The sequence below is a fragment of the Macrosteles quadrilineatus genome, unplaced genomic scaffold (genome assembly GCF_028750875.1).
Source record: "Macrosteles quadrilineatus isolate MER2022 unplaced genomic scaffold, UCM_ALF_1.0 Scaffold_4__1_contigs__length_99947679, whole genome shotgun sequence".
NCBI classification, from domain to species: Eukaryota; Metazoa; Arthropoda; class Insecta; order Hemiptera; family Cicadellidae; genus Macrosteles; species Macrosteles quadrilineatus.
The window spans coordinates 14,999,451-15,020,942 of NW_026542597.1; the positions used below are offsets into that span (position 1 = coordinate 14,999,451).

The window sequence follows — 21,492 nt, forward strand, 5'->3', positions numbered from 1 at the left end:
TTTAGTTGTGATTTTTATCCTTCAAAAGTGAATTGATTGAGGAAATTATAGGGTTGTATAGTGTTTTCACCTTGATTTATCTTAATCCAGAAAATTTTTTTCTACTCCATTTATATTAGAAGAATTTATTTGATCTTTTGAAGTAAGAATTTGAAAATTGAAGTTTGTTGATGATCTTTATGTAAATAGAGAACTGTGGCATCAAAACTATGTGGTTTAAGACGTTTTTTAAATAACACTTTCTTCAATGCTTGTTTTGTAAATTAAAATCACTAGTGTTTCTAGAATGCTAGAGAACACCTCAGGTTTTCAGCCAAATTATTTAGTATCACAACCAACTATAGATACATTATATACCCAATTGTAGATAGATTTCCGTCATGTAGGATCATTGGACCAGTCACATTCTGCACTTCTTGTTGCTACTTCAAAATTTATAATACCTGAGACCAAGCGACAGAGAGTTGGGGTCAGGCATTATTCAGTAAGTAAATTGGCAATGTTTAACCTGTGAAGTTTTTCTGAATCAAAGATGGTTTTCTAGTGAACCTACATTGCAATAATGGTGTGTAACTTCAAAGGGACATTTTTTGTGGAATTAATTGTCACAGCTACTCATGGTTTCTCAAACAATTATTTTGGTTGCCTTTGAAGGTTTATATCTTTTCAATTATCTCTATTATTCCTGTCCTCGGCTATGCCTCGTACGTGAAATTTGGTTTTCCTGTATTAGGTTTTGCCTCATACATGAAACTTGAGCGGGCACGCTGGAAAATGCCGCTTTCGGTCCTAGTAATGAAATATTTTAGTTACCATTCGTAGGTGTGCTAGAACATAAATTTAAAATGACACATCAATCGTAAAAATCAGTTAAGTGGGGCGGGTGGAAAAGTGATGTAACAGGGAAAACCCCATGTTGATAGGTAAGGGAAGTAAATAAATATTTCTTCTCTCTTTCCCAACTCATTTGTTGGATTTATAAAACATTTTAAATCTTGCCTACTTTCTCATTACTGTTCAAACGATTAATTAAACATGACTGCACTTCAAAAACACTCTGCTTACAAATCCTAGTCTGAAAGGTCTATGAAAGAAAATAATTTTTACTTACACTTTGCTTCTATAATTTACTTGCTTTGAATCCAAATTTTGACAGGAGGTAAATCTGGAGAAAGAGGTAAATCAATCAATAGACGTGAGATGTTCAAGGGATATTTTATTTGTATCGTCTTTTATAACAAGAAATTTAGTTTGATTACGATTATTGAAGAGTTAACAAGTTAAACTCAATTCAAAATTCGTTATCGGTTAAAGTGCGGAAGTTGTTTTTGATGTAATATCACAAAAGGTTATTACAAACCACAATTAATTGACATATTCGTTGTACGGAAACTTAAATAAAAAAATACTTACCACAAACCTCATATGTTTGTTATGTCTTCCTTTAGACTTTGTTAGGATTTTTAAGATAGTATGTCATTGAAACTTTTCTCCTGACTACCGGCTTGTCTAGTTGACTGGCTTAACTAGTCTGTCCTTAGTAAGCTCAGTTAAGGTAATTCCTAAAACTCCTTAAATCCAGTTAGAGGAAAAGGAAAGTCGATGAAGAAGACACATGTTCATACACTGTTTGCTTATTTTGGCCCAAAAAATCACTTTGTAAATTATGTCCCCACCTTTTTTGAACACCCTGTATATGCTGTTTCATGTAATATATCACAGCCTGAGATGTAAATACACCCAATTGACACATTCCCAGATTATTCCATTTAATAAATTAATTAAATTCCATGTTTTAAATTATAGATAAATTAAGATGTAAGATTCCAGTAACACAAAAAATCCATCATTTAAATGGTATGACAGATCTGTTTATAGCACCGGCATGTTGTCTAGGGGTCATGGGTTCCAATCCAGCCAATCTTGCATAATAACAAGTTATAGGTCCTCCAGTAAAGTACAAATTGTCTATGTGTCGCATCCCCCTACATAAAAACTATAATATTTTAATCATACCTAACTTGGATGTTGACGCCAAAATTAAGATTTGTTCCATCACACAAAATTTCAAGATTTAGTTGTTATTGTATTTGCTGTGCAACATTATCCCGATTCTTAAGACTACATTTTATATTACCATTTATTATCTTAATAAAAATGAACAGATTGTAAATAAAATTGTGATAAAAAAATTTGAGATCTTTGTCATTAAGTAATACAAATTACAATTTGAACCTTTAAGAAATTTTCTTCAAGAAAACGAATAACTGGGAGGTTTATAATATCAATTTGGTTTGTGCAAGTAAACTAAATTCCAAACACTCATGACCGAAAACAAACGATGAATTGAGTTACTTTTAAATACGAGTTTGTATATAGAATAAGAAAATATCACAGATATTATAACAAATAAAATAATACAATCATAAAATACAAGAAAAGCACCATAAATTTAAACAGGCTGTTGAAGAAGACACCAAAATGATTCACTGTAGATTCTCCTAATAGGGTTATAAGTATAATCAAATGAAAGTACCATACCTCTTATTACAAAGCTTTCAAAATAAAACAACTCGGTATAAATTAAATTGCTTGAAAACCTTGCCAAATAGAGGATGAAATCATGGATAGGAATTCAATAGTTATTCATTATCACTTTCTTTGGGTGAATAAATTCAAGAAGTCATTTATATTGTATTATTCAAAAACAAAAAATAAAATAAAACTTAAATATCTTAAAAGTTGTTATGGGAGCATAAAGGACTACACACTCAAAATAAATAACATCAGGCCAATGCGTAACTAGGTTTGCTGCAAGGGGTACAAAATTTGATGGTCAAATACAAATGTGCCAGATTTGATCGTTTGCCATTCTCCTATTATTTTTTAGATCCCAATAACTAAAATCAAATATACAATTCCCTCTATCTTAATGAACACTCAATACGTACATTACTGTTTTATTCAAATCAAATATGTTTAAGAAATCTATTCACACATTTTGTAATGTCTTCTCCAAAAGCAAACATGATTACAGTTAAGAAAATACAGTATAATGAATCAGGTAAAACTGAAATAGTTCTTGTGCATTTTAAAAATCACCGAAACACACAACGATATTGCAGTGAAATAATTTACTCTACGATTAGTATTAATATCTGTAATGAATATCAAATAGTTGTGATGCATATGAATTACTGTTCAAACAAAATATGGACAGAATAAACGAGAATATCAGCAGGTATCAGATGCTGCTGTTTTAATTGAAAACTACTTTGGAAGATTTAGTCAAATAGTTATTCAAACAAAATATAGTTCCGGTTACAATGGGACGACCTACGAACATCTAACAGGAACAAATGACATTTTGAAAACGCAAGTCAAACAATTCTTTGATGGTCCCATTTATGAGAACATGTTTCAGAATTCAAAGTGCAGTTTAGTAAAATTACATTATAAAATTTATTCTTACATGGATTACATAATGATAAATTTAAAGACAAATGAAAAAATCCAAGTGGAAGCATTAGCTTGATAAATATAATAAAAAGTGTACTTTCATCTGGTACGGTAATGTGAATTGCAATAGTTTTGTTAGAGAGTTAAAGCACAAACATGAATGATTTTGTTAAGTTTGATCGATCAAGTCCTTTCTAGATACCATCGAATCCGAATCCAACCATTCAGTTCATAAATGTGGTACTGTATTCTCAGATTTCTTGCAAATGTGAAAGTGTCTTGTCCTAAACTAAAAGGGGACGGGACACACATTTGCAAGAAATCTGAGAATACAGTAACAAATATATCAATACCCAAACCCCCTAAAAAATCAACCCCAGCCCAATTATTGTCTCAAGAAGTTTAAAGCCCATTCAGTTGTTTAGGATAACTGATTGACAGCATTATTTTAATACTTTTTTGTTAAGTTTGAGGTAGTGCATTTTTTCAATTACTAGTATTTTATACTTTAGTAACACTAAATATGACACATATTCATTTTCAAAGTTCATACTATTATAAATATGTGGCCTGTCTTCATCATACAAAAATTACAGGATCAAATTAGCGAACATTTTTAACAATGATAGCAACTGTATGGATCAAAAATCAAAGCAACTCAATAAAACACAAAGATAGCTTATTAATTGATCCATTAATGTAAGGCAACAAAAAGAAATCCCGCCATACATTAAATTTGCTCTATTTACAATTTTGAATTTTATATGGTTAATTTATTCTATGCAGCTAAGTCAAAGTAAGTCAGAGATTAGTATGAGCTTCTATAGTCAATGTTAGGGCAATGTTCACACTGGTTAAAAATAAATCAAGGTCAACTTTGGTCACATTCGTATGAAAAAAAATATGCTAAGAAACATATCTGCACCACTACGATGATTCTTTAGGTTAAACTGAATGATTCCCATCATACCTTACCAGATGAAAGTGAACTCGGTTGTTAAATAACAGATTAATGCTAAATGATGTTACACTGACAGAAACATTAGGTAATAAGAATTGATAACAGCGCCTTAGGCAGAACAAGATTGTCATTACCCACACGCTAATGTAATACTAACAAGAATACTCGGTAATAAGCGTAACCAGCCAACAACAATGTGACAACATATCATATACTCGGTTACACTGACTCGGTTTTGTGTATATGACTCGGTTACATATACTCGGTTTTCGGATGGTTTGTATAGTAAAACCATAGATAAAACATACTCCCTTAGTGGATTTCTCACCCTTATGGAACAGCTGAAGCCAATTTTATTGTTAGTTCTGTCCAGTTCACTGTAGAGGCCATGTTTTGTTTACAATTCGTTTCTTGTTATTTCGGTAATTTAAAACCTCATTTAACCAAATAAAACAATCTAATCATCAACAATAACTTGTCCAGTTATGTAACCAAACAGTAAAGCAAAAATCATGAAATTTACTCTAAAATAATAGAAACAACATTTTGTTGACACTAGCGCCCAGTGTCACCGGACATGAACTAGACATGAAAAATGAGCTTCAAAATTTACAATGGGATGAGAAGTCTAGTTTTGTTGGTTAGTCTATGGTAAAACCCGATTATCTGGCATCCAATAGTCTCTCGCACATTTAAAAATGTTTTTTTTTTACTCAGAATAAATTTTTGAACAAATGGGCGGATTTGTGCAGAGTTTTGTGCAATTGGCAATGAGGTTGGGGGTATTTGAGGGAGATGTAATAGGCCGGAATTTGTTAACTCTTAACTCAACTGTTTACTCCGTTAACCTTTTGGCTCTCAGTTTTAGCAGTATCAACAGCTTTTAAGAATGAGGGAAACTGCCAAACTCGTGTCACTTAGTGGTCAACTTGTAACCCCTATTATAAAAAAAAGTTTTGCCATTTTCCCTAGGAATTTTGTCAGATTTGGTCCTTACACACCTCAATAAGTAATACAGCCAGAACATTTAGAATCATAGAATAAATAAAAAAAACATGCACTTTTATAAAGTCTCTAAAAAAATTACTTAAACCCCAAAGGTTTTTGAAATTTGGTAGCATCAGCATCCAATATCAAAGTTCTGTGTTTGATGTTTTTATGTTGTCACAAAACTCAAGCTGGCTGTCTTCCCTATCTACATATAGATTACGTCCCTAGTTATGTTATTGATAACTTACCTTACAGACTAGTTAACGTTAACAAGAAGTAGAAAAAGCAACCACCTCAGTAGGATATGAAAGTCGAGACAGAATAGGTGTTCTGTCGTTTTGATGAATCATATACACAGTAATGAAGACGTTACGAGAACTAGAAAATAAGCAGAGTAAAAGTTAATGAACGAAAGCATCTCTTATGCCTACCATTAAGGTTGAGAAAGATAGATAACCAAGTCTTAATGTAAAACTAGCTAAAGTAATGAAAACAATTGATGCACATGTTGAAGTACATACAAAACACTATCTAATCATTAAATTTAAGAAATAAAAAATAAAACAGAAGCCTAATATCCAAACAATGACTTACAGTAACAAAATTCACAAACATTTTGCTCCAGGCATTAAAAATGTACTTAATTTTAAAAGTTACAGTATTTTCTCTTACATAGTCAACTTTATACACTACGATAGTTTTACAATCTTTTCTCTGAAAAATATCTTAACTGTACACTCGATTAACACTCAAGTTGAAAAAACCACAAGACTAAATAAACAAAATCAAACTTGGGTGGATGCCACATGTAATATTTGTGTAGTAAAATATTTTATCCGAACAGAACCAATACTGATTTATTTTACATTTAAAACTATTTACCCTATTTACATTCAAGTTCCAGTGATTATTTTAAGCTAGTATTAGAATTGCAAAGAGTTCCAAAAAAGTGATCCCGTCATCAAAACCCTTGGCGCGACTAGCGCACCATTGCTTTCGGTTTAGAATATTAATCAACTCTTACAAGTACCAACCTTCCTTTCTTTGGTAGAAAACGCAAAAGTATTTGAATAGTTATTGTAGAGTAGTTCGATGAGAAATAATCAATGAGGAGCGATAAGAAGCAAACTATGCGGATTGTATCTAGCGAGTATTGAGAAGGCGATAACTACTAACAAGATTAGGTAAAAAATAGTTAACAGAGACAAAACTGAGCAAACGTGAATGCGTTGTTCAGTAGAAGAGGCCACAAGGTTACAGCACCATGGGAAAACAAACAATCCTATACAACTAGTAGTCAGTAAATGTTGTGTATAAAGCAAAACATTCGAAAGCCTGAGAAACCTACATCAGATCTTGATGAATATCATGATTGACAAATCGATTGAAGTGAACAAATAATGATACATCTAGTTCGATACAAATATATGTATAAAAAATGTAATTGAAATACGTTGAAACAGCTCGGACCTTTGATTTGGACCCGGGATAAACAAACAGTCAACAGTTCGATACATTTCATACAAAACTAAAATGGACACGAATACACTGAATGTAAAAATGAGATCAAAACAGTCTAGTTGCTAAGTTTAAATTGAAATAGTTGTTGAAGTTTGTACAATTCACAGTAATAACTAAAGAAGTAATGATAAAAAGAGATACTATTTTAACTGTTGTTTTTCAGCTCTTGATTTAATACAGTGTAATTAAAATGTGTAAGATTTACTAGCATTATTAGAAAAATAAAACCAATAGATAAGTTATGAGATCATAAAAAACAAATTACAATACACACAAACTATTACTTATTTTTTAAAACACTAGTTAAATAAAGTCTCACAAAATAAAGCAAATATTACTTCAAGTTAATTTGTAATACATTGTTTCTTTTAATACTTATTTGCTTTTGATGAGGATATAGTAAATTCTTAGGGGGTTGTCCCTATAAAAAAAAGACAAGAAATAGTGAACTAAATTTAAATTTCAGTTCTATTACTCTATGTAACCAAATTATAAAAACAATCTTTGTCTTTTTGTGTAGTTATACTATTGTGATACAGATGAAAGACTCATAATATGTGTCCATTTCCATTGTAAAGGCATAAATAAATTAACCTAAAAAATGAATATAAAAAAAACTAAACATTTTCTGTTGAATTTCATAGAAGCATAATTTAGCAATTTATTACATACATTACCAACTACAAGAGAATTTATATTTACACAAATATTGCTATACATTATTTTTTGAACTTTAACAAACCATGTGACTATCACCATTCCATGAACTTAAATACCTTTCCTTTTTGTCATACTGCAGCAAAATCAGGCGTTTTTAATGCATGCGTTGCAGGTCTAAAGTAGCATTTTTACTCTCATTTTTAGTCCCTAGTGAGTAAAAATCAGCTGTTGTAAACAGTTGTAAATTTCGATTGTGGAAATTGTATCCATCGAAATAATTTATCGATTGATTTATAAGGTAAGGTATAAAGCCTATTGTTGTCGATTGCTCGACTTAATAACAATCGTAACAGACGAAATAATTGAATCACTTACTAAACAGCTGCTTATTTGCATTAGCAGGATTGGAAGTAAGCAGGAAGTCGTTTTGAGAGGTAAATTATTTCATTTTCTAGCTTTATTTTTGGTAATTAATGATGCAATATAACAAAAAATATAGTCCACCACACGGGCAAAAAGTGATTTTTAACCCTCGCTCATTTTCCAACCTCGGCTTCGCATAGATTGTAAAACTTGACCTCCGGTCAAAAAGAGTCAATTTAGGCCCTAGTGATGAAATATACTATTCTTCAAACAGTAAACCATCTTCTGCATTTAAAATTATTAAAATGACTCCTTATCATCAACTAAATTTAAATATCCAAAGTATAGTCTATGTTGAAAATAATGAGGATATTTAAACAAGGATAATTCTTTTTTAAAGTTGCAAAAAGTTTTCACCTTAGATTCAAGTTTAGTTATTTATGCCTTTAAGGATAAATATTTCTATAGATAAAAAATATAAACTATAGTAATGTAAACAGACAATATTCTTGTAACACATAAAAAATGTATATAAAACGTAAAAACAAATTTAACATTGAAATTTAGCACCTCTTATTGCACAGGTTTAAAACATAAATTAACGTTGTTTGTTCACAAAACAAACAAATTATATACAGCAAACATAACTGAGGTTCTTAAGCGTACCTAAAATACAAACTAAACAGTCTAATAAAGTATTTTTCAAACAAATGTGATTTGTTTTAAACTAAGCCAACAAAATAGAGAGATTGTCGGTCGGTGTTAAGAATCTGCAAAGCAGGTCGTTGTCAACCTAGAACATAAATATTTATTTTGTTTCTAAATAATATAAATATATCATTAAGTGCTTGTATTGGTCCAAGTTTGTTTCAAATACACATTTTATACAATGGGGGTCTTGCACGAATCACCTTCTTGTGTTATGGCAACCCTCTATTTGTATTGATTGCTGTTTTCTTTAAGGATTTTAAAATCTACTACTCTACAGTTCTCTGTGTCGTTTTTCTATTGTGTTTTTCCTGCTTTGGCTGGGTTTATGTACTAATATTGTTAAATTTAGCTACTTTCTCTTCTATGAAAACAAGAGTCAGATTCCAAATCCCAGAAAAGTTGTGCTTGCTTGAAAAAAATCTCTATGGATAATGTTTGACTCTAATAATTCATGTACAGAGAATGACTACTATAATTGACTATTGGATACGGAAGTAGACATCCCATCTTTATGGATCAGCTGTTGCCAAGTTTTTATTAAAAAGATTGTAGATGTGTGAGCCTGTCACAGAATGCGCTAGTGTCTAAAATTCTATTTTATACCTTAATTTTTGTTGCGGACCAGGTTGATGGGTCATAACAGTTGCTATAGCTCACCATAAGTCTTTCCCTAAGTTTGACTTGGTTAAAAAGTTTGTGAATTTGACAGAATTTAGCAATTTAGATCAGCGCAATCGCAATTTAGATCAATCGCAATCTGTCGGTGGCTCACATCAACTACAATAATTTTGATAAAAAATCTGGATACAAAATTAACATGGGGGTGGAATGTCTTGTTTTATTAATACTAGTCAAAGCTACTATACAAGTTCTCAATGTGGGGGTTCCCTTTTGATTTTCTAGCTTTGGCTAATGTTTTTTTTTTTTTTTTATAGTAATCTTGATATTTTTCAAGTACTTTCAGATTTCAGATCCCAAAACGTTCTAATAATTATAGAAAATGTCTGTACAGTTGATCAAATAACAAAATATATTATTATTGATTTTTTTAAAGGGATGGAGTTCAGTTTGCTTATCACAGAAAATTAAGAGTCAATGGGACAATAGATAGACAATAAAAGTTCATAAAACATAGAACTTTTGTATGCTACCTCCTGGAGTCAATTTTTTTAGGTAAGCAAGCAAAACTATCTCTTTTCTTCACTTTTTGACCAAAATATTATTTTCGATTTTAGAAGAAAATGGGTTAGTTTTGTCTTCAGTTGTGATATATGCCTCACCTGCTTACACACTCCGAGATCACATGTTGAGCTCCTTGATGGCCTGTAGGATGCGCTTGACATGTCCGACCTTGGTGACGCCGAGGTCCTTGAGGTCGCGCCGTGTCAACGTCAAAAGCTCTCGGCCGCGTATGTCGTTTGCCTGGAACGTCTCTGCGTACTCGGACAGTTGTAGTGACTCAAGCCAAGTGCATACTTCCGCCACCCCCCACCCTGCCACCTGTCACAAACATTAGATCTGTTACGTACTTGGAAACTGCTTAACGGTTCCGTTACTAGTAATAGTAGGAACAATAATCTTACAAAGCCAAACTAACACATCAAAGTTGTAACAAAATATAATCAATTAAATACCAGAGCTCCGTCGAGATCAGCTACAGTCAATCGAGGTAGTTCAAATCTAGAACTAAAATTGTGTTCTTAACTTGGTCTACTACTATTCTAGCTACAGTTCCTACACTATGGACAATTAATCTCGTCATAGTAGCCAAAAAAGGGAAAGTTTTCTAGTATGAATCGTGTTCTGTGTATTACCTTCCACTGAGAAAGGTTGATAAGTGTTGCTAGTTGGCAGGTGTGTATGCAAAAAACATGTTTTGACTTTGACATAGGAAATGTGCAGTGAGTTAGGGAGTTTGCAGAAGACTGTAAACGTTTACAAAACGGGCCGGCAGCAAGTGTCCATTAGTTTCCATAGAGACAGTGATTGAATTTTAGGAAACTTTGCTTGCTGATCGGCGTGTCCAAGACTTGCAGAGCTTACAGTCCTTGATAGTCTACTAGACACAAGTCCTAGTCACCTAATATTTTCCATTCCACACTGCGATCCACATGCAAAAATTTCCTAACTTTGGTCACTGCTCCAATTACAACTAAGTGATGAACAACAGCTGTTGTACTACATACCATGTAGATGTTCACAATTTAACCTCCACTCTACCCTTTTCATACTTCTAAACACTTTTACTCCTTTTAAGTCCGTCAACTGGGATTGGACTTTTAATCATGATCGATGACTGAGACCTCACAAAGCAAATTGCAGAATGAAACGTAACTTGGCAGATACGGGAAGTAGTACTGAATGAGGGAATTCCGAGACACAGGCCGCAATTTGAACAAGAGAATGAAATAAATTTTAGGCTTACTCAGTATAGTGCTCGCCTAAAATTCTAAAGGTTGCCGAATTGATCCTGAGAAAAGTCAGTGGCTTTTTGACGGTTGAAAACTGAACCCAGATGTCCCTGATTTTTGGGCTTTAAATAAATGATCCTTACAAATGATAAAGCTGAGCAGGGACATTAATTTTCTTTACAACTTTTTCATATATACGACGAGACTAATCGCCCCACAGGGGTGTGAAAGGGAGTTTCAAAATAGGCTAGAATAGAACAGTAGCGTAAAGAATGTTAGGATATTATATTTGAGCTTGCTTGGCTGTGACTGGAGTTCGATGGAGAGCTTAATTTACGGACAGCCCTCTTGTAATAGCATGAGAAATTACAGTCAAAAGAAGGACACAGCCATCCTTTTCATTAAAGAAAAAAAGTTAAAAAAATCTGATTATAACTTACCTCACGACTGGCTCCACCCCTAGACTTCTCTCTTCTCAGCTTCCAAAACAATCCTTTCCCTCCAGCAGACCGTTTCTTCTCCTACAACCAGTAACACTGTGTTTAAAAAAATGTCTACAGCTCAAGTAACTAATTTTTATATTTGAGATAAGCCAATGATGCTTACTCAAAAGTCGTATAGGATAAAAAGAACCTTAATGGGCAATTAAGGATTTCTAGTATACACCAGAGGTTAAGTATATGCAAGAAGATGACTGCTCTGTAAAAAATTTGTCCTATGTAGATTTAAAAAAATTGAATTGAATTGAATTGAATTGAATTATGAATTTATTCCACCACATATATAAAAATTACACAACCAAATGTACAAAAGAAAAAAGTTCTTTATGCAAAACTAAACTAACTAACTATAACTAATTAACTATATACATGCGTAAAAGGTTGTTCCTATCTAATTAGTTCTGGAATTAGCAGACATAGGCTGTGCCTGTGCGTCTGCTAAGTTGCTATAAAGATTATGAAGTTAAAGTGGCGCAATTTAATTTTATTATTTTGTATGAGTGAAAAATAAAATTAAATGAAAAGTAAAATTAAATGAAAAATTAAATGAATTTCAGCAGTTAAGTAATACTGACTGAGTTATGTAATAAGTGACAGTACTCTACACGAAAAGAACATGCAATAGTAAAGAACATGCAATAAATATCAATATAAGCGTCGGAGAGAGAGCGGCTAGGGTGTGCTGTCAATGTCGAGGTCAAAGTCAAGTCAATGATCAAGTGAGTCAAGTCAATGGTCAAGTCAAAGGTCGCGGGCCGATCCCGTCGCGCCGGTAAGATGAAGTAATAATAAGATCAGCTTCGTCCGTATTTAAATTAAGTAGCCATTCTTTAACAAGACGTTTAAAAGAGACAATAGATGTGGCGTCAAATAAATTTAATTCAGAATAGTATTTACAAAAATTTCGAAACACTATGTGAGATATATAAAAAGAATTTGTTGTTGAAAAAGTGTTGTATACCTGAAGTGTAGTAATGTGGACTTGAGATGAGTATCTTGTGTTATGAGAATGTGAGGTTTCATTAAATATTCTAGTGCAATTCTTGAAAATGTTAATTAGTAAACATTTGATATATAGTTTGCGAACTGTAAGAATTGATGTTTCCTTAAATAGGGCGTCAGACGGAAATCGTTTAGATTTACCAAAACCAATCTTTAAAAGTGACCTATGAGCAATATTTAGAGGTTCCAGCAAACTTTTAAAACATCCTCCCCAGGCTATAATCCCAAATGAGAGCAAAGATTGGACGTAAGCAAAGTAGGCAATTTTAATTTCTTTTAAGGTTAGAATTCCATTCATTTGTCTAAAGGCAAACATGTATTTCCTGACCTTACTCCTTACACTTTGAATATGTTCAGCCCACTTCAGCCGACGGTCGAAAATTACTCCCAAGTATTTATATGAAGCTACCTCTTCAATAGCTTCGCAATTACAAGACAAGTTAAGGAAATCACTACAAGAATGAATTGTTAGGTTTTGTAAATTATAATCTGTGGTTTTACTAATAGAAATAGGCATAAATTTTGTTTTTGATATGTTTAGGGAAAGAATATTTTGGTCTAACCATTTTTTTATAACCATTAGATCATGTTGCGCTTTTTCTCGCACCTCGGGCCACGACTTCCCCTCCAGGAAAATTAGTGTATCGTCAGCAAACAAAAATAACTTTCCAAACATATTGATTCTCGATATATTATTAATATATATTAAGAAAAGAATAGGCCCTAAATTACTACCCTGGACCACCCCATAATCGACAGGCATAGGATCACTGTCTGTACCACAAATTGTAACAAATTGAGCTCTGTTTGAAAGATAACTCTTGAACCATTCCAAAGCACTGCCGCAAACTCCAATTGTTTTTAACTTGTTGAGAAGTTTTAAACGATCTACAGAATCAAATGCTTTTTTAAGGTCAAGAAATATTAATATAGAACGTTTTTTGTTGGAAATGGTATCGTACAACTCTTTGTTTACATCAAAAAGAATTTCTGAAATATTTTTGTCGTGACGGAAACCGTACTGATGCTCACTGAGAATGTTATTAGAATGAAGGTAAGCAACCAACTGATCTTTGACAGCCTTTTCAATTATCTTAGTAAAAATACTCAACAATGAGATTGGGCGAAAATTGTTTTTATTAGTGATTTCGTTGGATTTATATAATGGAAAGACTTTAGCCAATTTGTAACAATCAGGAAAAGTTCCTGAAGTTATGCTTAAATTAACAATGTGTAAAAGTGGAAAACAGAGGATATGAAAGTTTGCTTTAAGGACATCGGCCGATATCAAGTATACACATAGAAACAACTAAAAATGGTTTCTCTTGCACTTTGTAAGGGACCTTGCCTTTCCATGGCAGCCGAGGCGTCTTTTTTTGTGGAATGGAAAATACTAGATTTTATTAGTCTGGGAGATTGTTAATTTTTTTTTTCCATACAAACCCAGGAGGTTTTACCTAATGTCAATAAGCAACCCCTTTAGTACTCCTAACTTATTTACCATCCACTCTTCATTCCATAGGAAAACCATCAGTTTCCATCCTTCATTTGCGAATGAAAAACTTTAATAGTGGCAGTCCTATTCTTGAAAAGATCCCAAGGCCCTAAAACTCTAGAATTGTAGATTTTAACACACATGGCTAACAAAGAATTGTACCCCATGCAAGTTATGTAAAACAAATCACAGAGCCTTGGACAGCCCAAGCTCTTTAGGGCATGAAAATTCACAGTTATCAACGAATCAAACTGGAAATTGGAATTAAAATGAATTGGGACTTACAGACTCTTAAACAATATTTTACTTTCCAACCTGATCATCTGCTGTGGGTTGTTGGAAGCACACATACGAATGGCTCGAGTCTTGTGAAGTTGTCACTCTGCAGTGTTGAAACTCTGCTTCCATCCCCGTCAACATCAGATTCAGCTGATTGGCCAAATCCTCTCTCTGTAACAGTAAACAGCTGTTGGATCAAGGAATATTAGGATGGAACCTCTGAACTAGAATTTCAACTGAAGGCAGCACTGACACGACAATTGTGCTAGAAATTTGAGATGCTGTGATTTTGATAGGTTGGTACCAACTAGAAGAATCAGCTCGGCTCATGATTTTCTGTATGTACAATCCCCCAATCTCCAAGTTCAAATGTATTATGATTTTAAACTGAGATAGGGACGCCACCCATGTGCGTATTTCAACCCAAATATGAATGAAGGATGGAGTGAGATGATATGTGTAGCATTTTTACTGACTTAGATCAGCCTTTTTGTAAGGATAATTTATTTAAAGCCCAAAAATCAGGGACAGCTGGGTCCAGTTTTGAACCGTCAAAAAGCCACTGACTTTTCTCAGGATCGATTCGGCAACCTTTTGATTGGTAGGCGAGCACTATACTAAGTAGGCCCACAATGTACTTCATCCCCTTGTTCAAATTGCAGCCTGTGTCTAGCAATTCTCTCGTTCAGTACTACATCCAGTTGCATCTTTAGCTCAGTGAATGGAACAGAACAGTCAGCATTGATCCTGTTGAAATACTGACAGCAATAAACAAAGAAGGGGGAAACTTATTGACTTGCAAAAACACTTGACACTGTAAATATTCTATATGCATGTGTTTCTTGAGCCACGGTAGATTCTTTCTCATCCAATTCTCTGTTCTAATAAAAATTCTAAACCTAGGTCCTTATTCTCTATGTTATATGTTTTTGTAAAATAGGTTCAATTATTTACACTAATGTCCAAAAAATATATTCTTAAGGGCCTATGCCATTTTGTAAAAATCATTAAATGAAAGCAGTTTTCATCAACTTCTCAATTTTTTATGGTCATGCCAGTGAAACCAATACTCTATTACCGAAGTTCGTGGCACCAACCACTTGAACCAACCCATTTCCTTCATACTATATTTAATCTAATCTGGAAATTAATCATAATCATTGGTTTAATTTGGGCAACCTGGATCCTCGATTAGTCTAGATTAATGAGGGTTTACTATGGCTTACCAAGTCCTGACCCTTGTCTCGTAGCAAGATGCAAGTCTCTTCGTGGAGTTCACGGGCACTGGAGACCAGCTCCGTGACCAAAGGCCTCAACTCCACCTGACAACAGGGATATGCAGGAGTTGAAACACGACTTCCATCAAATACAGGGTGGGGCAATGAGAACGCCACAATTTGTTTTAGCTGTCACATGTTAATTGTTGCAACAACAAATGCTCAGCTGTGCTTAAAACATCAATTAAACTATGCCATTTTAGTAGATATTATGCCCGAGGCTATTAACACTGAGATTTTGATGTGCAAACCTATTTTTAAAATGGTGGTTCTTGTACAAAAACCCAGAGATTGTTTGGACCACATTCCATCCTTGGTCAACATGGCACTGTTCCAGATTGGAAAACAATGGTGAACTGGGTAAAATTATTTAGTAATAGGATAAACGCTTAAACCTTAAAAATAATCGGTGGGTGCCGCAAAACTCTTTGTACACCAGCAAATGTAGAAAGAGTGCGAGTCGCCATAACTCAAAGTCTAAAGAGATTTGCCAGGACGCTGTTGTTGTTAAAAGCTTTACGTTGGCTCCTTTTTTTGGAGGGGGGGGGGGTTTCTAATAAGCTACTTGAAGTTCGAGGTTTTTCAAAGTCACCCAACAGATTTTCTTGATCCGAAGCTAAGAATTGTCCAAAAACTAAAGTGAGTCCTGAAGAAATGCTGGAGGAGTATATGATGGAGTTTTCAAGTGCCTAATGTCAAGTAGGACAAGGACGTCACTTGCAGGATTTCGTTCTCAAGAAATGGAAAAATGACTTTATTAAGTTAAAATGGCAAAAGGTAAGCTGTGTTTTGATGTGCTATTTATATCCATAGGGTGAATATTATTGAGTTTGTACTGCTTATAAATTGGGGCGCTTTCATTGCCCCACCCTGTATGCAGTCAAGTCACTTTATACAATGGTATTACACTAGAATCCTGCTAATCCAATCTTTACCTGTTTGTCCTTCCCTCCCTACGAGCGCCAATAAATTATGTGCAATTTGTTGTGGGACAAAATTGTACATTGTGTTGTGAATAACTGAACCTTTTTAGTAAATAAGGCTTTAATAAACTAAAATTCTTACATAGTTGGAAAGGTAAACAAATCTCTAATATAAACAAGTAAATAAAAACATCAGCTGATAGCTATAAACAGTAATTCTTAACACATTGTAGCAGATCTGTACAGCTCTGTCAAAACAACCTCTTTTTGTCACTCCCAACTGTACTCGGAAGACAGCTTGCCTATACTTTCTGATTGTTTTAGGGTGCTGATGGTTATAGGGGGGGGGGGGGGTTAGGGTACTGCATACAAATCACAGTTCGTCCACTCCTCATACCTGCACACCTTTCAAGTCTTTTTTGTGGTGCAATTGGAAAACCTTTTGTAATATGAACCGGTTTTGCTTTATTGGGATATTTAACAGTTTCAGTAATGGTTTTTAACTATTTGCAACATTTTCTTTCACTAATGTTTAACACTTTTACACATTTTGATAAAGGTGTCAATGAGTAAAGGCTGACTATCACTAGCACCAGAATCTCATCTGACATTCACACCTTTTATTTACTTGAACGTTTAATTATTTTGTTTGAGTGAGAAGTTTAGACTAAACTAATTACCCTGTGAAAACCCCCTAATAAAGACAGTGTGAACAAGAACGAGTCCCACACAGGCAGTTGTGCTAGCTGTATCAATACAACCCCGTTCATACATTTATGTTTCTATACATCAGCTGGAAGTATGGCAGTTGTCTAGATAGACTATAGTTACCGTAGTTAAAGCTTTAGATTTTACAGTAAAATGACAAGTTTATGTGCTTTATCAAGTCAGTGATTATACTCACCCCATTGACCAGTTTGCCATCCTGGTAGACTTTCTCCAAGTTTTCGGAACATTTGACCAGAAGTTCTTCAATGTCGGGCTTGACTGATGGATAGCGAGTGATCAAACTCTTGATGAACCTGTCAAGAAAATCGAGTGAAACTTTAAATATTCAAAGTCTGCAAGCGATTGTAAGCTAAAATGTTCCTTCTTGTATGAACTCGGCATTCATAAAGCACCAGCAACATTTTGGTTACTTCAAGATTGTAAAATAATCTATTTTAGCCCTATTTTCTTCTTTTATGACTTCCCGTTCCAAGATGCTATATGCTACAGCCCAGAACCATTTTCACATTACTTCAGGCTAAGCCTAGAGGGTCAAAGAGTTGCAGCATTATCGCTTAGATCAAATCCATTGGTGATTGGTAGGATTTGAACTCATGACCTCTGGGACCAAAGACCTGATTTACCACTAGACCAGCTCGTTACCCTACTGATCCTTTAGTGCATTTGGACAATTTTCTCTTACCATTATTTCCTCTAGATGTGATTAGAAATTTCTCAGAAAAAAAAGAACCAAACAATGGTTAAAAATTAACATTTAGCATGATACAAAACTCATATTTTCAACAGTGAGTCCTGGTTCAAACTAAGGTAACTTAACTACAAATAACTCCATCATTGTATGACAAAATAGAATCACTTGCAACTTAATATTATACACATCCGACTTTCAAAAGAACTTGGAATTTGGAATTAATATTTTTTACATAGTTAAAAGCTACTAACTTGATGAGAGAGGACAACGCTTCCACAAAGGCCAGCAACAGATGACTCTCGTCGTCTGCAAAGCTCAGCTCCTTGATTGTATTACGCCTTGGTTGTAACTGTTGTTGCCGCTGCTTCTGCCACGTACGCAACGACTCTTCCAGCGACTGGAACACAATACTGTGAAAAACAGACTGTGTCTGGTTTAAGAAAAAAGTTAAGCTATCGCAAATTTTGTTTTTCAAAGAGTTCACTTTGATGGCGATAATCACTATAACCAATTATCATACAAAAACACTCCAAGATACTAAAGTATTTGTTTCTTAAGCTCTACAAAATGGTTTAGAGAGAAATTGTGAAATTCTATGTTTTGAAAGTCAAAAATATAAAAAATAAACATTTTTACCCCATAAAACCCCGTTCTTATAGTACGATCATGCTGATTCGCGAACTCGTTAGAATGAACATAGGTTTACTCGTTTGTAAGAATTTGAACAGATAGGTTTTTGGCCTCTGGAGGTATCAAAACAAAAAAGTAAATCGGTCGTGGGTCCAGGTCTTACCATGAGACCTACAGGAATACCGCAGCATATTCCCTTTATATGGGAGATTTGATAAAAGGAACTAGTTCTAACCCAAACAAAACTTTTAATCAACTCTCACAGATGAAACTGAGACCAAACTTTTAAAAATTGTATTTATAAATTGAACAGTCAACAAAAAGTTATTGATTTTATTTTTAATGCATTCTTCCAAAAAGTTAAACCAAACAATAAGGGAAAAGAGACAGATATCAATGACATAAAAGTGTTTACCCTATTTCTACAAAGCATCTTCATGCGGTTTTTATGAATGATTCTGATCATCCCAGGAGGCTGGATCCAAGCTTCGCCATCCACTTGTATGGGAACACCTTCATCACCTGGACAGATTTAAAATTTATTAACAAAACAGTTTTTGGAGCTTTAAACAGATGACATTATTAAAACAATCTTCCTGAGAACATCAGTACAATGAAAGAGTAGACAAGTTCAGAAACACAGGTATTAGACAACAATTCAAAAGCCAATGAACAATGCTCTAGCCTAAAATACAAGGTTAGCTCAGGATTAGCTTGTCAACAACCTTAATCTTGGGTAAGCAGTGGGAGTAACTATGGTATCTTATGGATAAAATGGAAAAATATTTCAGTAACTTTTACCGCATTTGGGGCAATACCATTCCATTTAGAGTTAAAAGTACCTTTGGAAAACCCACCAACAAAAAAGGAATTTAAAAAAATGAAAAGAAATTGTCTGGAGATATCATGGGATAGAAAAAGAACCCACCCGGTCAGCCACATACCGAATTTCTTCAATATTGGACCACAGCTGTAGCTCTGTACAACTCCACAAACACACCAACACACCTACTCTTCAAAACCACTTTTGTTCAGGGGGGCCCAAAACAAACATTTCCGCCCAAAACACAAACTCAAACATTTTGATGGAAAAAATACGTTCTCCTTATACTATGTATAGCGAACGGAAACTAAAAAAATCATAATGGGTTGTTACTAGGGTGTGTTAGTCACATAAATTGGGATGAAGGCATAATAAGTCAAATTTAGTACAGGAAGGTGATCAGTGGAAAGAGAAAGAGATAGTTTGGAAGAGAATCAAAGAAAAGGCAAGATAACCCTAGAGGAAAATACATACAACAATTAATTAGAAAAGGAGAAGTTTAATATAGGGGATAGACGAATAAACAAAACCTATCACACTTGAGAAACTTCAGTTACTGAATTGAGAAGAATGAACAAATCTGTAATGGCTTTCCCTAGTAATGGTTTTCAGATCGTTAGTATATTTTGCACATCTTATCAAATGACTGAACTTAATGAATCTTATAGAAAAAAATTTATGTCTTCCACAACGACAATAATATAAACAAGATACCATCCGAACCCGCAAAAGGCACATCTATAGGATAAGAGCTTTAAATTGATACCCAATATGCGTATGAAAATATATATTTAGGGCTTGATTTACAGCACACAAAAATCCAACGAATTCTTTTAATAATATAGATTAAGAAACTATAACGGTCAAAAACCATTCTTCATTTATGTTTGTGTTAACATGATTTGTCCCTAATGTCTTTTGTGTTAAACAAAACAAGATAATATTAACAACACAAATCTTTTTAACACCACAGCAATGAATATGTAGTCCATGAGAAACTAAGTATAATTCAGGGGAAAAATACAAAAAGTTACGCACATTTTTGTATGTAGAATTTTGTGGTTCAAAAACAAAATATATTTTGCATTAATCTCCTGTATTCTCCCTTGTCTTAGTAGCCTTATCAACTTCGGTCAGTTTTGATCGTTGCCATAGTCTTACCTAGTATGTTGATCTGTACAGTCTGGCACTGTGCGATGCGGTGATGTTGTAGATTGATCAGTCTAGACGCAGCCATCTGCACTGAGCCGAACACTGCCACCACCTCCAGTATCTTGTCATCTACTGACGGAGCCAGAAACACGTCGTCCTCCTTCGTACCACCCCAGAAGTTAGTGCCTCCCATGAAACTGTAATTAAAAATGTAATTAAATTAAATCAAACCGACAAATTCATCCTACTCCTAACATATACTTTTGCTGTGTTTAGATTGTAACATATTAGTGGCTTAGTATATAATGCAGGTCTAGACAAACCCTGAAGCTTTCAGGTAAAGTACGAGATGGAGTAATAATGATAAATGTTGGTATACACTTTGACTAGGCATGTGTATCAGGCAAAGTATAAAATAAAGATATTTGTTAGAAAAACTATTTACTTTACAATTTTCTAATAATTTGTGTCCTAAACTTTTACCATGTTACGATTGTAGGCCTAATTAATTTGACAGTCTTGCTGTTATGTCCTGGCCTTATGTCCTGTTTGCAAGGTGTTTACAGCACCTTCATACCAAAATTAAGGGTTTTTGGGGGAATTTTCTGTAACGTCGACATGCATTTGAGGGTTAGTTGGTGTATAAAATCCAAGTAGACTATGTAAAATTTATGCACCATGTCATGCTAAACTGGGAGTATGAAAATTAAAGGGGAGAAAATTTTCATTATCATTATATAAATATTTGAAAAAGTGTAAATTCATCAATTCAGTGAGTTTACCTTGGAATATTAAGTATGACAATTCCTTGCAGAGAGGGAAGGGGGATCCTTTGTCCATCACACTCCAGTTGTACTCTCTGCTCCAAATTCTTGTATGTTTTCTATAAACAATCAATCAGACAATGAACTAAGT

General features: G+C 33.9%; 1 protein-coding gene across 1 annotated transcript in view; it reads right to left on the reverse strand.

The window, feature by feature from the left end:
* Nucleotides 1-8,597: 8,597 nt before the first annotated feature.
* Nucleotides 8,598-21,492, reverse strand: part of LOC128992764 (diacylglycerol kinase eta-like) — a 44,116-nt gene continuing 31,221 nt past the window's right edge. The window contains exons 20-29 of the mRNA XM_054416504.1: nucleotides 21,360-21,460; nucleotides 20,587-20,774; nucleotides 19,018-19,124; nucleotides 18,224-18,369; nucleotides 17,457-17,574; nucleotides 15,579-15,674; nucleotides 14,389-14,523; nucleotides 11,517-11,597; nucleotides 9,946-10,165; nucleotides 8,598-8,747 (exon numbers count right to left, since the gene is read on the reverse strand). Of these exons, the coding sequence (XP_054272479.1) occupies nucleotides 9,965-10,165; nucleotides 11,517-11,597; nucleotides 14,389-14,523; nucleotides 15,579-15,674; nucleotides 17,457-17,574; nucleotides 18,224-18,369; nucleotides 19,018-19,124; nucleotides 20,587-20,774; nucleotides 21,360-21,460 (1,173 nt within the window). The 3' untranslated portion in view covers nucleotides 8,598-8,747; nucleotides 9,946-9,964. The remainder of the gene's footprint in view (nucleotides 8,748-9,945; nucleotides 10,166-11,516; nucleotides 11,598-14,388; nucleotides 14,524-15,578; nucleotides 15,675-17,456; nucleotides 17,575-18,223; nucleotides 18,370-19,017; nucleotides 19,125-20,586; nucleotides 20,775-21,359; nucleotides 21,461-21,492) is intronic.